Source organism: Vipera berus, assembly GCF_964194415.1.
Source record: "Vipera berus genome assembly, chromosome: 2".
In the NCBI taxonomy this organism is placed as follows: domain Eukaryota; kingdom Metazoa; phylum Chordata; class Lepidosauria; order Squamata; family Viperidae; genus Vipera; species Vipera berus.
In genome coordinates this window covers 103,841,246-103,862,206 of record NC_138203.1, presented here as the reverse complement: position 1 = coordinate 103,862,206, position 20,961 = coordinate 103,841,246, and the positions used below count along the sequence as shown (strand labels likewise).

Below are 20,961 nucleotides of genomic sequence, written 5' to 3'. Positions count from 1 at the left end.
TAAACAAAGCGTTGCTGTGCAATTTACTCTTCAATTTTGTAGCCAGCAAACCCAGAGAAAACAAACTAGCTGCAAGCCACATTGAAATTTCGGGTAAATAGAACAAATGGTGCAGGCATAGAGGAGAAAAAGAGCAGAGAAAATGCACATCTGTGGGGTGTCTTCTCTCTACACAATGTTGGGTCACCTTTTATGGCAGTGTCCTTATTTCTGCCACTTTAATGATGACCACAATGTTTTTATTGATTCTGGCCATTATTATTTTCTTCCATAGTTTGTTTCTGACAAACAATGGTGAAAGAACACAGTATTAAAAACTAGGTTTCATAATGCTAATTTCCATTTGTCTGCCAAGAAAAAAACAATAACTGAGAAAAGGGGATAATTTGAGATCAAACTCTATGGGCCACAAGACTTAGCATTAATTCCCCTCAAAAAAAAAACCCTTCCATCAAATAAAAATGGGAAGAATGTGCTGCTTAGTATTTTCTTATTCTTGACTGAGCTAAGCATTACAAATATTTGTCAATAGAACAAAAAAAAATCTTACAAGGAAAATTAATGGGAATAGTAGAGAATTACTCTTGGCCCAGTTTCAATTTTGCAATCTTTTCAGAAGAACTTGCAAGCCTAGGAAAGGAGTATTACCTTTCACTAGATGGCACCAGGCCATTCCTTCTGATGGCCAAAAAACTGTTACAACATAAACATTTTGGTGAAAAATAGAAGAAAACTAAGTCAATCGTTAAGTTGTGGTATGTGTTTGCTTTTCTTTCTTTGTCTTGTCTTCCCTGCATACAATGGAAAGACTGAACTTCAGGTCTGCATAAATTATAAGATTGACAGATGACCCCTACCCTACATGCAGTGCTCAGTAATAAATAGAGGGGGAAAACTCTCTCCAGGCCCCAGATAGGCAAAGTTAAGAGAGGGTGGGTGCATAAAGAGACTTTCAGTGGCAATGCATGCACACGTGCTGAAGAATGAGGTTTGAACTGGACAAGAGTACCTCAGTTGTATCACGGAATAGTCACTACCCCTAAAGTCCCACAGTCTGGATCCATGCCCTCCACTTCATGGTCCTCTAGGCCTCAAGTGAAAGCTTCTCTCCAAATAGCACCTCACTTCCGTAAGTAGAATTCTTGATGAGGCCTGACTTTTTGGTTGCAGTTATCTAAGAAGCATCCCTCTCTCCCTATCATTGTTCCACCAGGTTCCAAGAGGCAGACTGAAGCAGCATTTTCTCAAGAGGCTGTGTTAATCGAATCAGCCTCACAAAACCACTCTTGATAACCAGCTCCCACTGTTTGCAATGTGCACATGAGGCCACTATCTTGCATTCCCTGAGCTTTCTGGGCAGTTAAGTCTTAAAAGTTCAGCCTATCGTGTGCAGGAGGGGAGGGGGAGTTAGCAATGCCCAGCACTTTGGTCCTTGGCTTACCTTTCCATAAATCTAAGGATAAACAAGTGTGCTGTGGGGAACTGGGGAGCCTGGAGAATTGAGATAGGAGGAACTGAGGAGCTGGAGAGGGGCTTCCCTGACACTTCCCCCACCCGTGTTTCCCATGCATATTGTCAAAAGTTTTTCAACAGCCAGCATCAGTTATTGGTTTCACCTTCTTCCTCATCAAAAGACTGAACTCCAGATGATGTAACATCAGAAACCTTGCGGCTAAGGGCGGCAGGCTCTGCCTCCTCTCTGGGTGAAAGAGACTCCAGATCCCGGCATACAACATCGTCCTCTTCTGGAGAAGTTTTCTTGTTCAACAGGGGTGCTTTATCCAGCACGGGGTTCCCTTCCTCTTCTGCGTGAACTCCCACAAGAGTGCTGGATTCAGCATTGCCCCCATTACCAGCGCTATCATCCCCACTGGGAGTTGTCTGAGCTGGCCATACCTCTACAAGTCCAGTATTTTGCAACACAGCCTGTTGCACTTGCTGGTGTTGTTGTAGCTGTTGCTGTTGTTGTAGCTGCTGTTGCTGCTGTTGCATTTGCAACAGTTGGTGCTGCTGGATAAGGTTGTTCTGGATTAAAACACTTTCCTGCAGGTTAGACTGGCACTCCTCAAAGTTCTGGCCGAGGTAAGAGCCAGCAGCTGGGGACGCAATGAGGGACTGATCACTGGTTTCCCAAGCATCAGATGAACCCAGGCAGTACATGCCTTGTGAGACGTAAGAGTGAGGCCAGCTGTCATACTGCACCTGGGCCAGGTGTTCTGTACAGAAGGTAGGAAGAGAACAATAAAAATGAGAGAGATGAAAGGCAGAAGTGAAGAAGACATAGGAAAGGCGCAAGCAACAAGATTTTTGTGGCAGGAAGGCAAGCTTGCTTAGCAGTTGCCTGGGGAGGTTGTGAGAGGACACAATTTACAATGAACATCCCTTAAAATTACACAGCTGTTAAGACTCTTGGAATCTCACAGCTGTGAAGATGCATTCATGATTTATACCCAGGTACTAACTACCATTTTAGGAACGCGGTGGCTCAGTGGGTTAGGACCCTGAGCTTGTCGATCAGAAGGTCAGCAGTTTGGCAGGTCGAATCCCAAGTGCCACGTAACAGAGTGAGTGCCTGTTACTCGTCCCAGCTTCTGCCAACCTAGCAGTTCGAAAGCACGTAAAAATGCAAGTAGAAAAATAGGGACCACTATGGTGGGAAGGTAACAGCGTTCCGTGCGCCTTTGGCGTCTAGTCATGCTGGCCACATGACCACGGAGACTTCCTCAGAGAAGCGCTGGCTCTTCGGCTTTGAAACGGAGATGAGCACTGGCCCCTAGAGTTGGAAACGACTAGCACGCATGTGCGGGGGAAACTACTTTTTTTACTACCATTTTTATTAATCCAATGTACAGATAAAGTGAATATGGATTGAGAATGCATATTTATGTTAGATATCGATGAGATGTAGATGCTTGGATTTTGTGCTACAGGGAGCACAAAGAGGGATTCTATAATGTTTTCAGACACATTTTTCCAGTGATCTGAAACAAGACTAAAGATCTAAGAGAGGAAAGAGATCTGACTACCAGAGAGAAGGCAGTTTTTTTTAAAAAAAAGAATTTTTGTGGCAAAACTGGTACTTACTTTGCCATTTATGTTTTCCACAAGCCTCCCCACCAAAATAAAAAAACAGCTTTTGCTATTTCAAAAAGCTGTTTTTGAACAGTATATTTCAATAACTTCACTTTCACTTGCTATTCCATCTATCTAGATTCTTGATATCATTTCACCCTCTGCTGATAAAGGAGCCACTACACTTTGCTGGGTTAGGGGAGGAATTAGTTTAGCTATTATTAAAATTCTTTGCCCCTGAAATTTGATCAGCTCTTTATCAGATTTTAAAAAAAATATTTGAAAAACAATTGTTTATAAGGGTCTTTGATACTTATATGACAGTTATTTTCTTTGCTTTTTATTTATTCTCTCTACAATTTTTGTTTTATGTTTTTATGGGTTTATGTTTTTTATTTACTATGTATTATATAATGGGCATTTTAATTCAGATAGTTTTTTGACCTATGACTGGAACTTCCATGGCTAAGCAATGTGGTCATTCAGTATGTTGTGTTTGATTTTGCAATCTTTTTTGCTGCAAGGGATTAAGGGATCCATCTTATCCTTCTTACTTTGCTTGTTAGAAGACACCCTGGGATGGGCAGAAATGGCAATCACGTGACCCCAGATGCTGCCACCATCAAAAATGCATGCCCGTTTTTTTTCTTTCAGACTTTACCAATACTTGCAACCGATACTCCATTTAAACAATGGCAGATGGATATTTCGCAGTTTATATGACAAGGGAAAAAACCAAGAATTAGATGTAAACTACTGCAAGATGTTAAGGAAAGAGGGGGTTTGGGTTTACTAAATTTGAAACTGTATTTTGATGCCTGTTGTTTGAGCTGGCTAAAAGAGTGGGTGAACCTCCAGAATAAGAGGCTACTTGATTTAGAAGGTCATAAATTAATGTTTGGATGGCATAGTTATTTATGGTATGACAAGTTTAAGTAAATGTTGATTTTTAACAACCGCTTTGTTAGATGTGCCATTCTAAGAGTTTGGAATAAATATAAAATAAGGTTTTCTATGGAGCATGCCTCAGAAAGCTTTTTTCAAAAAAGAAATGGTGGCAAAGCTTGACTGGTGAACTTACTGTAAAATAATTTCTTTTAATTTTGGTGATCCTATCCTCAAGTCTAAGGAAGAGCTAAAATCAGAAGGACGTTTCTGCCATTGTTTTACATATTTACAATTGAAATAAAGATTTAAATGAGACAAAAAGAGTTATGGGGTTTGACTTTGTTAAAAATAAATTGGTAGTGATGAATATATTATTACTAAGATCTAGAAAACATTATTGTATTTGAATTTGGAAAATGAATATGTAAAGCACTGTCTGATTCAGTGGGCAAGGAATTTTGGATGTAATGTAAAGTTTGAACAATGGGAGAATATGTAGACGAAAAGTTTGAAATTTACACTAAATGACAATTTAAAAGAAAATTTTTATTTTTATATCATTGGTATTTAACACCAGATAAGTTATCAAGGATATATAAAGATACTTCAAATGAATATTGGAAATGCAAATGTAAAGAAGGGACTTTTTATGGTGGTCATGTGATAAAGCAAAGAAATATTGGAGTAGGATTCATATTCTAGTACAGAAGATTCTTAAAGTGAATATAAAGATAAAACTAGAAACTTTTCTTTTGGGTTTAATGGAAAAGACCTGGGAGAAAAAAATTGGCAGTCTGATGTTATACAGTATATATTGGCAGCAGTAAGATTTCTTTATGCACAAAAATGGAAGGACACTTCGAACCCCACAATGGACAAATGGCTGCAAAAGTTGATGGAGTTACCAGAGATGGCTAAATTGTCTGTTTTGATGAAAGAAAAAAAGCAATTACTTTTGTTTCTACTATGAAACTTTGATTTTGGTTTTACTGATTAGATAGATTTGTTGTTATAGAAATGGCTAGTTTAAACTATCATGGAAAAGTAAAAAGTTGAAATTTGATGTTATTATCTTATTCTACTGTACCAAAGGGAGTTACAAGTCAATGCCTTCTCTTTTTTTCCCCTTCTTTTCTACGCATTTCCCTTCCCTTCTCCCTCCCCTATTTTTCCTATTATTCATTTTTGTATTTTTATATTATAAACTAATAAAAAGGACAACTCAAAAAAAGAAAAAATAAATAATCATAAAAAATAAAAAAAACACATGCCTGTTGCCACGTAACTGAATTCTGAACACATGAACACTGGGATGCTGTGACGATTTTAAGTAAGGACGGGACATATCCTTTTTTTTTTAGCACCATCACAATGGTTGTTAAACAAATGGTTGTAAGTCAAGGACTACCTATAGCATGACTGTGACCCTCTGAGAGTCTCTTGATAGGGTTAAGTAAAACTTAATGAAGGAATGAATGAAAAATAAAATATAAAAAAATAATAAAATAAAGGAAGGATGAATAGAAGCAAGAAAAGATATTAAAAGTGGGGCCATCTGCTTTGTGGTAGGAGTCTTCATATGCTACATAAGGCCTACAAACTGACTAAATGTGTACATTCCTGGGTTCCATCCTATCCTATTTTTTTGTATTGTTCTAAGATAATGCTACTTTTCTTCAAAGTATTCCTCTTATCTCATTCGCTTTAACCATCCTTATTAAACTGTTCATAGAAGATTCTTTTTTGTTTTCACAGCAGTTTTATTTACTTGAGCACTTTTGGGTTATAGTAAAAATTTTAAAAGCAATATAGTTCATATTTTCTAACAGTTTAGCTTGAACTAGCAATTTTCAAGAGAGCAAAGTCACACACAGTTCTCATGGAATAAGTTAGAATTTTTTTTGTGTGTAATGATAGGAGTGATATGAGATTTGGTTGTGCCTTTAAAATAGGTTAAAGATTCGAGATTCAGAAACTTTTATTTGTACTGTTTACTACTTATTTATTTCTTCAGCAACAAATAAATAATTAATAATATATTCTACCTGTTTGTCCTGGGAAAGAAAGGAATGCAAAAGGATATTTTAGTTATCCCCCAGAAATCTCTTTATGGACATATTTGTTAAATGTGGATAACTATTATGTGTATTTAAATGTAAACACATATTTGCAAATTCCTTGAACATTATGAACGTACATATCAACTAACTATATGTATACATATACAAGCTGAATATATGTTGACTGGAATGTAAGCATCCCTGCTTAATATGGAAATTAAGCAAATTCGTGAAGCGTTCCATATTTTTAAGAGCCTTGGTGGAGCAGTGGGCTAATGCCTCCTTCAGTAACACCAGCTGCCTGCAATTAGTGCAGGTTCGCATCCCACCAGGCTCAAGGTTGACTCAGCCTTCCATCCTTCCGAGGTAGGTAAAATGAGGACCCAGATTGTTGGGGGCAATAAGCTGACTTTGTAAAAATGCTGCTGGGGGGGGGGGAAAGCCCTAATAAGCAGGCATATACATAGAATGAAGGCTATTGCTAAGCACATTGTGCTTTAGATTGTAAGCCGCCCTGAGTCTTCGGAGAAGGGCAGGATATAAATGGGATTAAAAAAAATAGCTCTACCTTACTTCCAGTAAAAGTTTTCACCATCCCAAATGATCTTCTTCAAATAAATATCATCTGCTTGTTGACAATTAGTATGTCAGAGAGAAGGCTAGGTTTCCCAGCTTGCTACTTTGAGGGATTTTAAGCCAATCTGGAGGACATCCATTGAGTTGCATCAGCCCCTATTTGTATTCTGAAGCAACATGATCTAGACACAAGTTTGACCTAAATTCTACAAAGCTTGAGGCACAAAGAGACCTACCAGGTGGCGTTGGAGACAAATAATGAAAGTAGAGGAAATAATATAATATAGAATACAAGCTGTGCCTTAAAGCGTTCCGTGATTTAGATAATATTAACTGAATACTGGTTACAATAACCTTCTAACAGCGGCCATTATTAGGGGATTTAAGGCCGACAGCTGCTTTCTTAACATTATTTAATGTGTTCACTGCTGATATAACATTCAAAACTAGAATTATCCTGCTTAGTGCTTAGCCAATATATTGCCCGAATAAACAGAAAGTTCATAACAGATAACTAAGACTGGTATGCTTGTCCCAATCAGGATACCTTTCACCTTCTCTAATTGTTTCATGAAAAGATCACCTGTCTCCCTATATCTCTATATTCATCTCCTGGAAGCCTAAAGAGAAAATAAATATTCACCTGGATTCTCCATCATCTCTTGATAGTTTTCATTGTAGTTGCCAGCTTGGTTTTCCTGGTTGGAATTGACACTTACATCCTCACCATCCATGGAAGACCAGGCCATCAGCGTGGCTTCTGAGATAGCAAACTGTTGCATCACCCCTAAATTACCAAAAGACAGAAAAGAGTGAATGTCGTTCCTTTCTTCCACCTGCCAATAGCCAAATACATCTGGTGCTTCACTGTCTTTCTCTTCACTGTCTCACTGTCCGATATCCTGATCGATATCTTGTCTCAAAATTCCAATCTGAATCCTGAAATTTTATATTTTGAATGGACAATCTTGTATCAGAATGGCTGTCTCGTGCATATAAGTACATAGTCAATGGCACAGGAATAAATCCCACCTTCAAAGCATTAGCAAACTTTGGAAGTTGCTAGAAATATGGAATAGGAATTGTATAGTAAAAGTATATATAATGTCGGAGTCAGAAATACAATCTATAATATTTGAGGGGGGAGACATTTTCAATTGAAATCTTTATTTGTTTTATTTGAACCAGGGGAATAAGATAGTGAATCTTATCTATATTGAGAGATTTGAATGGGCCCAGAACCACTCCAGAATAAGCTTATCTCCTCTAAGATAACGCTTCGATCATTTTCACACTTCTTCAAATGTAAGAGGAACAGATCAGAAATTGTTATAGCCAATATCTGAATAGCCTCAGATATTGCATCTATGCAATATTCCAAATAAATAGATTTGGAATTTGATTCTAATGAAATAACCACATCTGGCTAATTCAGGTCTTTGGGAAGGACTCAACAGGTGGACAACAATGCCAAATCCAGTCTAAACATCTGGCTGAATGTGAAAGGAACCATAATAAATTTAGAAGAATTATTCTGTATCCCATTTATCCTCCTCCTCCTCTTTTTCTACCTAGAGCTATTTGCATACAGAGAAGTGGTAGCATACCTGCAAGGAATCGGGCCTCTTTTTCTCCATCACTCAGGTCAGAGTAAGCATCTGCGTCCTTGCGTACTGTCTCATGAGTATGATGCTGCTGTTGGCTGCTGCCATTATCCCAGCCCTGCCACTCAATCATGTGTGCAACACGACCCTGCCCCATGGCAGTGGGCTTGGTGACGTGATCCTTCATGGTGCGGGATATCCCTAAGGCGCCAGACATTAATAAAACAAAGAGGGGCTATTATACAGCACCAGAGCAATCTGTCATGGCAACCTAGGACAAGTCTACTTTGTTCTCTCTTCCTGTTCCAACATAATTGCTCTACTGTTACCGGAGACTCCCCATAAAGGTAAAACAAATAAATAAATATGCGCCATGGAACTCTAAAAGTGAATTGCTTTGCCATCTCTTTATCTGAACAGTACAATTATTTGTCATTGCAGAGGAGAATCTGGGCTCAACAGCAAGAGGCTAATTGGGGCCACAATATAACAATATGTATAATGAATTATAAACAGCCAACAAAATATGATAATAAATGTGCATAAGCAATATGCTTTCTTTTTTAAAAAAATGCTATGGGGAGCAAAATCAGGACTGCAGGGCTCAGGAATTAACCCTCCTGGTTCGCCTAGAAATAGTCTTCTATTCTTCCCCAATCCATGTATTTTATAAATTTGCTCTATGCCTGCAGAGAGAAAATTTGCATTGGTACATATGGCAGATTTTCTCCTGATGCATAGAAGAGCAGATCTGGAGTGGGTCTTTGGCTGCAGCACAGCAGGAGGGAGCAAGAGATGCACTTACATGTGTATCTAGTTCGATCCTATAACACTTGAAAAGTGGGTCATTGACATTGCCTGATGGCAGCTGCAGAGTTTAATGAGACATGCAATAAAACCGATCTATGTATTACATAAAGAAATATCTTAATTGTTATTAACACTCTTTCAAAAGACAGTGTTGATTTTAACTGTCTATTCCCCAACCTTTGCTCTTTATGGGACAGGAAATAATTTTTCTACCTACAAATAAAATAAATTATAGTAATTATAGTAGGCAACAATATGAAATTATATAATTTAATGTTCATCCATCAAAAATTAAATATACTAATTGTAATGTATTGTTAATAAAAACAAGATTGTCTATTTTCAGAATGTTTTCAACCATGAAAGATTAATGTTAATTAATTCTAGCACTTGTTTCTTTTCCTAGTTAAAATTTTCAAAAGCTTTAAACAGATTTATAGAACTTCTTTAATTCTGTGAATTATAATTATAATTCTTTCCTTTTTCTCTACTATGAGTGAGTTGAACAGCCAATTCTATTATTTAAAATGCTTTTAAGGACAGAATCCTTCCCAAGGCTTCTTACATAATAAAATCACATGGAATAAATACATAGATAACGAAATAGTAAACACCAATAAAAGGCAAAAATCACAGCATCAAAATAATAAAAACTATATATTAGCAGTTGAATGACAAAAGAAGAAAGAATACATCATTCCACACACAAGAACCCATTATTATGGGGGGGAAGATTTTTTTTTTTTGCATTAGTAAAATAGACCTTGTTCTGGAATATGAGAAAGGTAATAATGCTGTCCAGTTTTTATTTTTACCTCAGACAACAGCGGATTCTCATTATGCACTCAACAACACCCACCTGCTCCAACATACAAATGCGAAGGAGTAATAAACCAATTTTGAGACAAAAGTTTCTTTTTACTCCTGTTATTTCATAAAGATTTGAAGTTAGGACAAAAAGTGGATAAAACCCAGGTTAGTAAGAAGTACAAGATTTTCAGATTCTCAGGTTTAAGATCCTCACCAGACAGAGATGACTTAGCCAGCGCTCCAATCCCATAGGCATTTGAGTTTCGTTTCAGTTTGGGAAGAATTGAGGTTGTATCTTCCATGGATAGCTGAAAACAGGTCATACCAAGAAATAAAACATGAAATAGAGGAAATGAGCAGAAGGTATTCTGATCTGAGTTTCTAAGAAAACAAGAAATATAAATCTAAAATAGAAGGAAGAAAGCATCCTACATGATGCTTTGACAGGTAAAAAAGTTTCTAAGGCAAGTATTAGTTTTACATTAGCTCTAATGAGCTAAAGTTACATTTGCTATCTAGCTGGCATGTGTTTTGCCAGCAATTTATGATATATTATATGAGAAGGTTAAAAGGCAGAAAATAAATAAAACTCCAGGTAAGCCTGTTGTGTATGTAAAGCTCCCAAATGCTTCAGAGCATTTTTAACATAACAACTAATAACATAATACATCATCACCGTGGCAGCAGATTATAAATTTAGACAGGCTTACAGTATATCACAGGGATAGCTGTATAATGCTGTAAATTGATAGTCTAAGTGGGTAGACAAAAATAAGAGTGGATTACTGTTATCTGGATTCAGATAATACTGCGTAGATAAGGCCAGAAAAGTGTTTTTCAAAGGTGAAGTTTTACCTAGCTGCTGTCTTACTTTGATTCAATATAGAAGCCAGAATGATAAAGGAAAGACTAGATTTCTGGAACTCTGCACAGAAGTCACCATTTCTTCTGCTCTGCAGCATGTAATATAGCATACCTCATGTCTTATTACTTTTTTTCTGCCTCTGCTTCTCATCTTTGAATGCTGCACAAAGGAAACACTCAACATTATTGTTGAGGAACATGGTGTAGTCACAAAATGAAAAGAAGAAGAAAAAAATATATAGGAATTGTAGACTTGCTGAAATTGGGTACAGATCCTTCAAAACCACAGATGTGTCAGTTAATTTTCCTTCCATATTATCCATACAAGCTATAAGAATTCATACTCCTAAACTGCCTCTCCCTTCTTATTGAAAATCCCCTCCCCATACATACAGTAGATTAGGTGAATTGTAGAGAGAGCAATGATCACGAGAGACAGCAGGCTCGGTTCGTGAAGCGTTTATTCGGGAAAATACCGGACAGCTGACAGCGGGAAGGAATCCCCCTTTTATACAGAACCTGTCAAACTTTTCGCCCAATCCTGGTGACGTGTTCTCCCACCGCTGTTGCAGCAACCACTCGGCTGCCGGCAGGTTTTGACAGCTCGGAGCCATTGGTCGCTGCGCATGCGTGATTCAGCCGGTAGCTTTGACAGCTGTCGGCTGTCAGCTGGCTGCCGCACATGCGCAATTGGCTGGCGGCAGCTTTTGACAGCTGTCAGCTGTCAACCGGCCACCGCGAGCACCTGAGTCTGTCAGTATTTACCTCACGAGTTATAATACACTTGAACTTTAACTTGTGATAACATAACACAACAAAATGTGGTAACAAATAACAATCTATATAACAGCCATTTTTCCTGAATTTGCTATTTATTGCAAATGGTATTGTGTGGGGCACAGAAAAGCCAAGCACCAGAAAGAAAGTGGATGAAGAACAGTGTTGGTATGAGGTCCTGTAGCTACTTTACCTTAAAGTACAAATGGCAGTATTATGCATATATATTGTAATTACTCTTAGCATGCCCTATGTACTTGATACTTGTCTGCAGAAAATGGGCTACAAAAGTCATTGGCCATCTAATAAAAATTGTATTCAGAGCATTGAACAATAGAAATCTATATTTAGCCATGATCTGGATATTATTGTATGCCTTTGAGTGGCTCATTATTGGTTGATCTAAGCAATTTATATGACAGTTAGTGATAAAATTAAATGGATAACTCCCATTTAATTACAATCTCTCCTTAGTAGAACATATGAGATACAGTTATTAAAAGCGTTAAAGAATGTACAGAATGCCAACTGTATACTTCATAGATATATAGAATGAATATATTTGCTTTTTTATATTGTGAAGAGTTTTTTTTTCTTTTAGATAATTTGTCTTGGGGGTATTCTTGTGGTAGAAGCAATTTCTGTAGTCCTTTTTTAAAATCAAGTTTGGTTGTCCAAGTGCAGCATATTGTGGTTTACACAAAATTAGATTTATGTAATGATTTTGAGTTCCAGCCTAAAATTGTAGATTGTAGATAATCTAGATGAGTTTTCTTTTCTGGATATTTCATTTTTGGGTGATGAAGACTACAGGACCTAACCTCTTTAATGGCATTTGCACTTTTTAATGAACAGTTTAAAAGGTGATTTTTGTATCCTGCTTTTACAGAATTGTATGTGTTTGTATTTATGTATACATTTATACACAGTTAACAAAACTAGGAAAGTCTGAATAATTTAAAGTCTGTATTATTTTAAAATGCTAGAATAAAAAAAGAATGAAAATAGCGGAGTCATTAAAATAAGATGTTTTTGGATTATACTTGCAAATGCTAATGATAATATCTTATAAAAATGCTTGCAAAAGAAATTAAAATTAACCTATGTCCTTGAGTCCAGGCAGGCATATTCAAAACAGCTAGCAAAGTAGTCATTCAAATATACATCTACTTTAAGAGCATATTTTGAATACCCACCCACTCATAGATCAGGTTGTCTGCTGCTGAGGGGATCTGTTCCAGGGAGTGATGTGGGATCATGGACAAAATGTTCAGTGAATTGGAATTTGAGCTTGAAACATACATATTTTCAGTGTGTTGAGCTGGCATTCAGATGAATTACCGTATTTGTTTTTTCGGATAAATTGGATAGAAGCAGAAAAATGTTCAATCTAAGGCAGGGGTCTTCAATCTTGGCCCTTTTATGACTTGTGCCTAGCTGAGGAATTCTGGGAGTTGAAGTCCACAAGTCATAAAAGGGCCAAGTTTGAAGATCCCTGATCTAAGATATGACCCAGAATTTTCTAGATGCAAGATGGGTCCCTAATGGTGGGTCCCTAAAGACCCACCCGAAGCAAGGCTCTCACATAGACAGATTGACTCATGTATCATGCTGGTTATACTCACATTAATGCCATCCCAGGAGAAATCTGTCCGTGTTTGCTATATAAGAAGAAGATAAAACATTAGTAACACACCCAAATTCTCTCCATACCATATTCATTTCATGTAGTAGTTGGCTTTATTGCTTCCTCTACTAAGGATTTCCCCTTCATAGATTACTGCCTTGTCGTGGTGGAGGGGCTTGCGTAATTCAATGAAGCTATGAGTTATGCCATGCAGGGCCACCCAAGTGGACAGGTCATAGCAGAGAGTTCTGACAAAACATGATCCACTGGAGAAGGAAATGGCAAACCACTCCAGTATCTTTGCCATGAAAACCACATGGGCAGTACCAAAAGGCAAAACAATATGATGCTGGAAGATGAGCCCCTCAGGTCGAAAGGTGTCCAATATGCTACTGGGGAAGAGCAGAGGGCCAGTACTAGTAGCGCCAGAAAGAATGAAGCGACTGGGCCAAAGCCGAAAGGACGCTCAGCTGAGATGTGTCTGGTGGTGAAAGGAAAGTCCAATGCTGTAAAGATTTTTTCTCCATAGGAACCTGGAATCTAAGATCCATGAATCAAGGCAAGCTGGACATGGTCAAACAAGAGATGACAAGACTGAACATCGACATCTTAGGAATCAGAGAACTAAAATGGACAGGAATGGATGAATTTAATTCAGATGACCACCAGGTATACTACTGTGGGCAAGAATCCCTCAGAAGAAATGGAGTAGCCTTCATAGTCAATACAAGAGTAGGAAAAGCAATACTGGGATACAATCACCAAAATGACAGAATGATCTCAGTTCGAATCCAAGGCAAACCATTCAATATCACAATAGTCCAAGTCTATGCCTCAACCACCAGTGCTGAAGAGGATGAAGTTGACCGGTTCTATGAAGCCCTACAGCACCTTATAGAACTAACACCAAAAAATGATGTCCTTATCACCATGGGGGATTGGAATGCTAAAGTAGGAAGCCAAAAGATAACTGGAATAACAGGCAAGTTTGGCCTTGGAGTACAAAATGAAGCAGGGCACAGGCTGATAGAATTTTGTCAAGAGAATACGATGGTCATAGCAAACACTCTTTTCCAACAACCCAAGAGATGGCTCTACACATGGACATTACCAGACGGTTAACACAGAAATCAGATTGACTATGTGCTCTGCAGCCAAAGAAGGAGAAGCTCTATACAGTAAGTAAAAACAAGACCAGGGGGTGACTGTGGCTCAGACCATGAGCTTCTTGTTGCAAAGCTTAGGCTTAAACTGGAGAAAGTAGGGAAAAGCACTAGGCCACTCAGGTATGAATTAAATAATATCCCTGTTGAATATACAGTAGAGGTGACAAAAGGAATTAGATCTGATAGACAGAGTGCCTGAAGAACTATGGACAGAGGTTTGCAACATTGTACAAGAGGTAGCAACTAAAACCACCCGAAAGAAAAAGAAATGTAAGGAAGCAAAATGGCTGTCTGAGGAAGCTTTGCAAATAGCTGAGGAAAGGAGGGAAGCGAAAGGCAAGGGAGAAAATGAAAGATATGCCCAACTGAATGCAGAATTCCAGAGAATAGCTAGAAGAGATAAGAATGCCTTCTTAAATGAACAGTGCAAAGAAACAATAGAAGAAAACAATAGAATAGGGAGGACCAGAGATCTCTTCAAGAAAATTGGAGAGATGAAGGGAACGTTTCATGCAAAAATGGGCATGATAAAGGACCAAAATGGCAGGGACCTAACAGAGGCAAAAGAGATTAAGAAGAGGTGGCAAAATTACACAGAAGAACTATACAAGAATGAGCTTAACGTCCCTGATAACCACGACGAGGTGGTCATTGACCTCGAGCCAGACATCCTAGAATGTGAATTGACGTGGGCCTTAGAAAAACTGAGCTACAACAAAGCTAGTGGAGGTGACAGTATTCCAGCTGAGCTATTCAAAATCTTAAAAGACGATGCAGTAAAAGTGCTACACTCAATTTGCCAGCAAATTTGGAAAACTCAACAGTGGCCACAGGATTGGAAAAGGTCAGTTTACATTCTAATTCCAAAGAAAGGCAATACCAAAGAATGTTCAAACTATCGCATCATTGCACTCATTCCACATGCTAGTAAAGTTATGCTTAAAATCCTACAAGCTAGACTCCAGCAGTATGTGGATTGAGAACTACCAGAAGTACAGGCAGGATTTCGAAGAGGCAGAGGAACTAGAGATCAAATTGCCAACATACGCTGGATCATGGAGAAAGCTAGGGAATTCCAGAAAAACATCTACTTCTGCTTCATTGACTATGCTAAAGCCTTTGACTGTGTGGATCACAACAAACTGTGGCAAGTTCTTAAAGAAATGCGTGTACCAGACCATCTTATTTGTCTCTTGAGAAACCTATATGCGGGTCAAGAAGCAACAGTGAGAACTGGACACAGAAGCACTGATTGGTTCAAAATTGGGAAAGGAATCCGGCAAGGCTGTATACTGTCACCCTGCCTGTTTAACTTATATGCAGAGCACATCATGAGAAAGGCAGAGCTAGGTGAATCAAAAGTTGGAATTAAGATTGCCGGAAGAAATATCAACAACCTAAGATATGCAGATGATACCACTCTAATGGCAGAAAGTGAAGAAGAACTAAAGAGCCTCTTGTTGCGGGTGAAGAAGGAGAGTGCAAAAGTTGGGTTGAGACTTAACGTTAAGAAAACCAAGATCATGGCATCTGGCCCTCTCATTTCCTGGCAAATAGATGGGGAAGAAATGGAGGTAGTGACAGATTTTATTTTCCTGGGCTCCAAGATCACCGCAGATGGGGACTGCAGCCAAGAAATTAAAAGACACTTGCTCCTGGGGAGGAAAGCCATGGCAAATCTAGACAACACACTAAAAAGCAGAGACATCACCCTGTCAACAAAAGTGCGTAAAGGCTATGGTCTTCCCAGTTGCAATGTATGGCAGTGAACGTTGGACCATAAGAAAGGCTGAGCGCCAAAGAATTGAGGCCTTTGAACTATGGTGCTGGAGAAGACTCCTGCGAGTCCCTTGGACTGCAAGGCGATCAAACCGGTCAGTCCTAGAGGAGATCAACCCTGACTGCTCTTTAGAAGGCCAGATCCTGAAGTTGAAACTCAAATACTTTGGCCACCTAATGAGAAGGAAGGACTCACTGGAGAAGAGCCTAATGCTGGGAAAGGTTGAGGGCAAGAGAAGAAGGGGACGACAGAGAATGAGGTGGCTGGATGGAGTCACTGAAGCAGTAGGCGTGAGCTTAAATGGACTCCAGAAGATGGTAGAGGACAGGAAGGCCTGGAGGAACATTGTCCATAGGGTCGCGATGGGTCGGACACGACTTCGCAACTAACAACAACACTAAGGATTTCAGAGACCAGGAAGCATGCTTTTAGGAGAGGCTGTTCTTGACAGTAGTTACAATTGTAAGTGTATAGCACAATAAATAAAGATTGAGGAGAGGGAAAAGCAAACTGAGATGTGGTGAGAAAATATAATTATTCTGTCAGATGTTCATTTAAACAATGAGTTGAAAACTTATTTATAGCAGCAGTAGGTGATTAAGTAGCTATAGATTTATAAAATTGCCTAAAGCCTAGGCACAAAGCTAGCTGGGTGACCTTGGGCCAGTCACTTTCTCTCAGTCATAGGAAGGAGGTAATGGCAAAGAATTTTTAAAAAATTGTGCCAAGAAAATTGCAGGCACTAATCTAGGAAGTCCCCAAGAAAAGGACACAAATTGAACAGAAGGGGGACAAAGTGCCTATAGCAAAATGTCTTCACTTTTTTACTTTTTACTTATTTTTTTCCATTATAGCTTTCTTCTTTGTTCATCTTCCCTTAGTTCTGCCAGGATGAAATACTCTTCCTGAAAGCTACCTGCCTTTTATTATTTTTCTTACTCATCCATTTTTTGATGTGGCACTTTACTTATAGAAAAGCTTTCCACCCAATATTTGCTCTACTTTATCTATATATAAATACTTTTGTCTCATCCTTCTCCGTCTAATTGAATTGACTCATCTCTTCAATTCTTCCTTTTAGTTTCCTAGATGCTGTCTCATGTATTGTTTCTGAGATTGCATATTGGCAGGAAGACAGTTTAGGATCGTTACTTGACATGGCTTCACATTTCCTCAGAAATACCTCTGATTCCCTCAACAATCAGTTGAGGGCAATGAAAAGTAAGCAACTTCTGTCACTGTCTTAAGAGTAACTCCTGCAACAGGAGGAAGATGGGATTGCTAGAATGATGGAAAGTGCCCAGCAATGTCATTAACTCATCATGGAAGGTCCACATTGCTTCCTGCATGGATCTGAAGTCTATATATAGGAGTATAATACATTCCAGCACATTTGAAAACCTTTTCCAGCACCACGTGTATCTTATCCCAAGCAATGTAGCCCCACCTAGAGTTGTGTTTGCATATGCATGTGAAAACATGGGAATTTAATGCACATTTAACCAATGACGTATGTTGCTAAGTTTGCTTTCAAGCATAGTTTTCCATAGTTGTTTAGTAATGTTTGTCTATTAAATGATTCTAAGATTAAATATTAAATATTTTTATTACAATATGGGTCCTTAAAGAGAAACATCACACTTTACTCAAGAACTTCTGCCCAGCACATCTCAAATTACAAGTGGTTCTGGTAACAGTACTATCTGACATTGAGAGAAGGTGGTGGTCAAAATAGAGAAGACTAGTCTGGTTTAATTATTGAGTCATCGAATCTAATTAAAGGCAAAGCTCTGAGTACCCCAACAATTATTTTATAACAGTGTCCATGAGAGGCCGGTAGAAATTTTAAAAATGGAGAAAAATGAGCCAATTCTCCTACCATTCAAATGGATATACCACACTGAGTAATCAAAATCCCCTGAAGATAAGATTTCAGGAGTCACAATCTAAGTAAGCATACATCAAAATACTCCCATCCATTTGCAGGAGTTTCATAAAAACTAAAATGTCATGCTTGAATAACATTTATCTATTTCAAAAAGCTCATTAAATTTTATTCCATGTTGTTAGTTGCGAAGTCGTGTCCGACCCATCGCGACCCTATGGACAACGTTCCTCCAGGCTTTCCTGTCCTCTACCATGGTAAGCCTGGAGGAACGTTGTCCATAGGGTCGCGATGGGTCGGACACGACTTCGCAACTAACAACAACAACAACAACCATCTTCTGGAGTCCATTTAAGCTCACGCCTACTTCTTCAGTAACTCCATGCAGCCACCTCATTCTCTGTCGTCCCCTTCTTCTATTGCCCTCAATCTTTCCCAGCATTAGGCTCTTCTTCAGTGAGTCCTTCCTTCTCATTAGGTGGCCAAAGTATATGAGTTTTAGCTTCAGGATCTGGCCTTCTAAAGAGCAGTCAAGGTTGATCTCCTCTAGGACTGACCGGTTTGATCACCTTGCAGTCCAAGGGACTCGCAGGAGTCTTCTCCAGCACCAGAGTTCAAAGGCTTCAATTCTTTGGCGCTCAGCCTTTTTTATGGTCCAACTTTCACTGCCATACATTGCAACTGGGAAGACCATAGCCTTGACTATACGCACTTTTGTTGACAGGGTGATGTCTCTGCTTTTTAGTGTGCTGTCTAGATTTGCCATGGCCTTCCTCCCGAGGAGCAAGCGTCTTTTAATTTCTTGGCTACAGTCCCCATCTGCGGTGATCTTGGAGCCCAGGAAAATAAAATCTGTCACTACCTCCACTTCTTCCCCATCTATTTGCCAGGAATTGAGAGGGCCGGATGCCATGATCTTGGTTTTCTTAATGTTTAGTTTCAACCCAACTTTTGCACTCTCCTTCTTTACTCGCAACAAGAGACTCTTCAGTTCCTCTTCACTTTCTGCCATTAGAGTGGCATACACCCTACTAGATAAATAGGCTACACACAATTATCAAAGAATCAAACAAAGTTATGCAAGAAGGATAATCTATCTGAAGCCATCTACTCTATGCTGATGGATAATGAAAACACAAAGAGCCAGCCTCTATGTTTTCCCCTAACCCTAATTTCAGTACATGGGTCTGAGACGTTTGAACTTCTTTAGGCATCCTGAGATCTAGCCATGTTTTCTCTCCTGCAACTGATTGGACCTACCGTAGAAACAGATTTTCTCTGTGTAAATCATCCAAGTATTGTGGGGAGAGCTGCATGATTATAGCAGAAAGAAAAGTACGTAGTGTGTTGTTTTCCGCACTGAAATTCTTTTTGCTTGGTAGTTGGCAGGCTGACCGTTATGTGATTAAAAAGGGACGACACTTTCTGCACTCACATTTTCTACTCCATCATAATCATACTCAATCCAGTCTGGTTCTTAGCTGAGTGCCAGAAGGAAAAAAGTTATTAGAGGCCTCTAGGGGACCAGGGCTGCTCATACTTGATGCACAAGGCTTACTATCAAGTCATTAAATGGCCTGAACGGAATAGAGATTTTATAGCAAAAAGAGAAAATTCTCTGCATGATCACAAGAATACAAGAGGATACTGTATAGAGAACATGAGTGGTTTGAGTCTCGCCAGTACTCATTAGAGAAATTTCACAGATAAGGATTTGTCCTACATAGGCTCTTCATGGAATACTGCCAACATGTTTTTCACAGCTAATAGTTCTAGAATCTTATTGGATTCAAATTTCAAACAATTATTTGGTTTCCTGCCAATCTACATCAAGTCAAAATAAAAATTCAAAAAACCCTATCATTGTCAACAATAAAACACCCACCCCCACCCCTTTTGACTATTTGAAAGATCCTGGATCTTCATCCTGAAACATACTTGTTTCTGTGCTTTTTGGCTGGGGAATTCTCTTTGCTGCTGATCCTTGAATGCTGTCTTCTCTACGACATGGAATGAATGCTCACCTCAGTAGATGGTCTATGGATGCTGCTTCCATGGAGTGAGCTGGTGCTGTCCATATTGATCTGGTCCACATCTTTTAGCCCTTTCCAGTCCACAGCAATCACTTCGTTTCCTGAAGCCACACAAAAAGTAATCAGAGTTCCTACTTTGGTAGTGATTTACATTCCAAAATTTCCCTGGCCTGGGATGTCCCATAGCTGATACAAAATGTTAATAATATAAGGAGGAATCTCTGAAAAAGGCAGTCACACATTTCATTAGGATGCCCCCTCACCCCAAAGAAGATAATATGCTATTGAATCAAACAGTGATCTGACATTTTTAAAAATGTTAGAAGATTGGATGAAATAATGTGAACGGCTGAAATATTGTTGAAGGCCGGGAAAATTGCAAGATTCATCAACCACTGAATCTGGGTGAAAAGAGACACCTGGATTTCAGTACAGCATTACAGCCAAGCTTTAAGAAAATGTGTCACTTTAGATTCTTAGTACACTTTTTCACTACAGAAAAATAAATACATTAGAAGTTTAACAAATAAATATTAACTGGCATTTGGGATACATCAAAAGAATCAAATTCAATCACTAATATCAGAATTATGAAGGATGATTATCTAACAGAGTGGTGTTCCTTAAGTGCCTTCCTCAAGCCTTCTGAGTCACCTCTGAGGACGATAACTGAAAACTGATGGCCCTGTTTCCTGCTCTTTTTAGATGGAAAACACAAATAAATCATATTGCAAGCTAAAAAAAATCAGATCATAATCTAAAAGAAAAAAGAAACTCCTGAAATACCAAGGGAAAAAACAGTGGTACCCAAATTTGTGTTACATTCCCACCCATCCATATATATGTGGCCCTTGATCACAAGACTTTGCTCACCCTAATCCAGTAGTGTACATAGGAAATATAGATGTTGAAAATTTGGGACTAGATTGTTGATAGCTACACTATAAACCTTAAATACCTAATTTATTTTTATTTTTTATTTTAATTCCATTTATATCCCGCCCTTCTC

General features: G+C 38.6%; 1 protein-coding gene across 1 annotated transcript; it reads right to left on the bottom strand.

Annotated features, from left to right (window-relative positions):
• Positions 1-1,568: 1,568 nt before the first annotated feature.
• Positions 1,569-20,048, bottom strand: FAM131B (family with sequence similarity 131 member B). Its single transcript, XM_081317577.1, has 6 exons — positions 19,944-20,048; positions 13,087-13,122; positions 10,035-10,128; positions 8,204-8,401; positions 7,240-7,383; positions 1,569-2,216 (listed from the first exon to the last, which is right to left on the bottom strand). Exons 1-6 carry the CDS (start codon positions 19,995-19,997, stop codon positions 1,600-1,602), a joined length of 1,143 nt encoding a protein of 380 aa, XP_081173703.1. The 5' UTR covers positions 19,998-20,048; the 3' UTR covers positions 1,569-1,599.
• Positions 20,049-20,961: the final 913 nt, after the last annotated feature.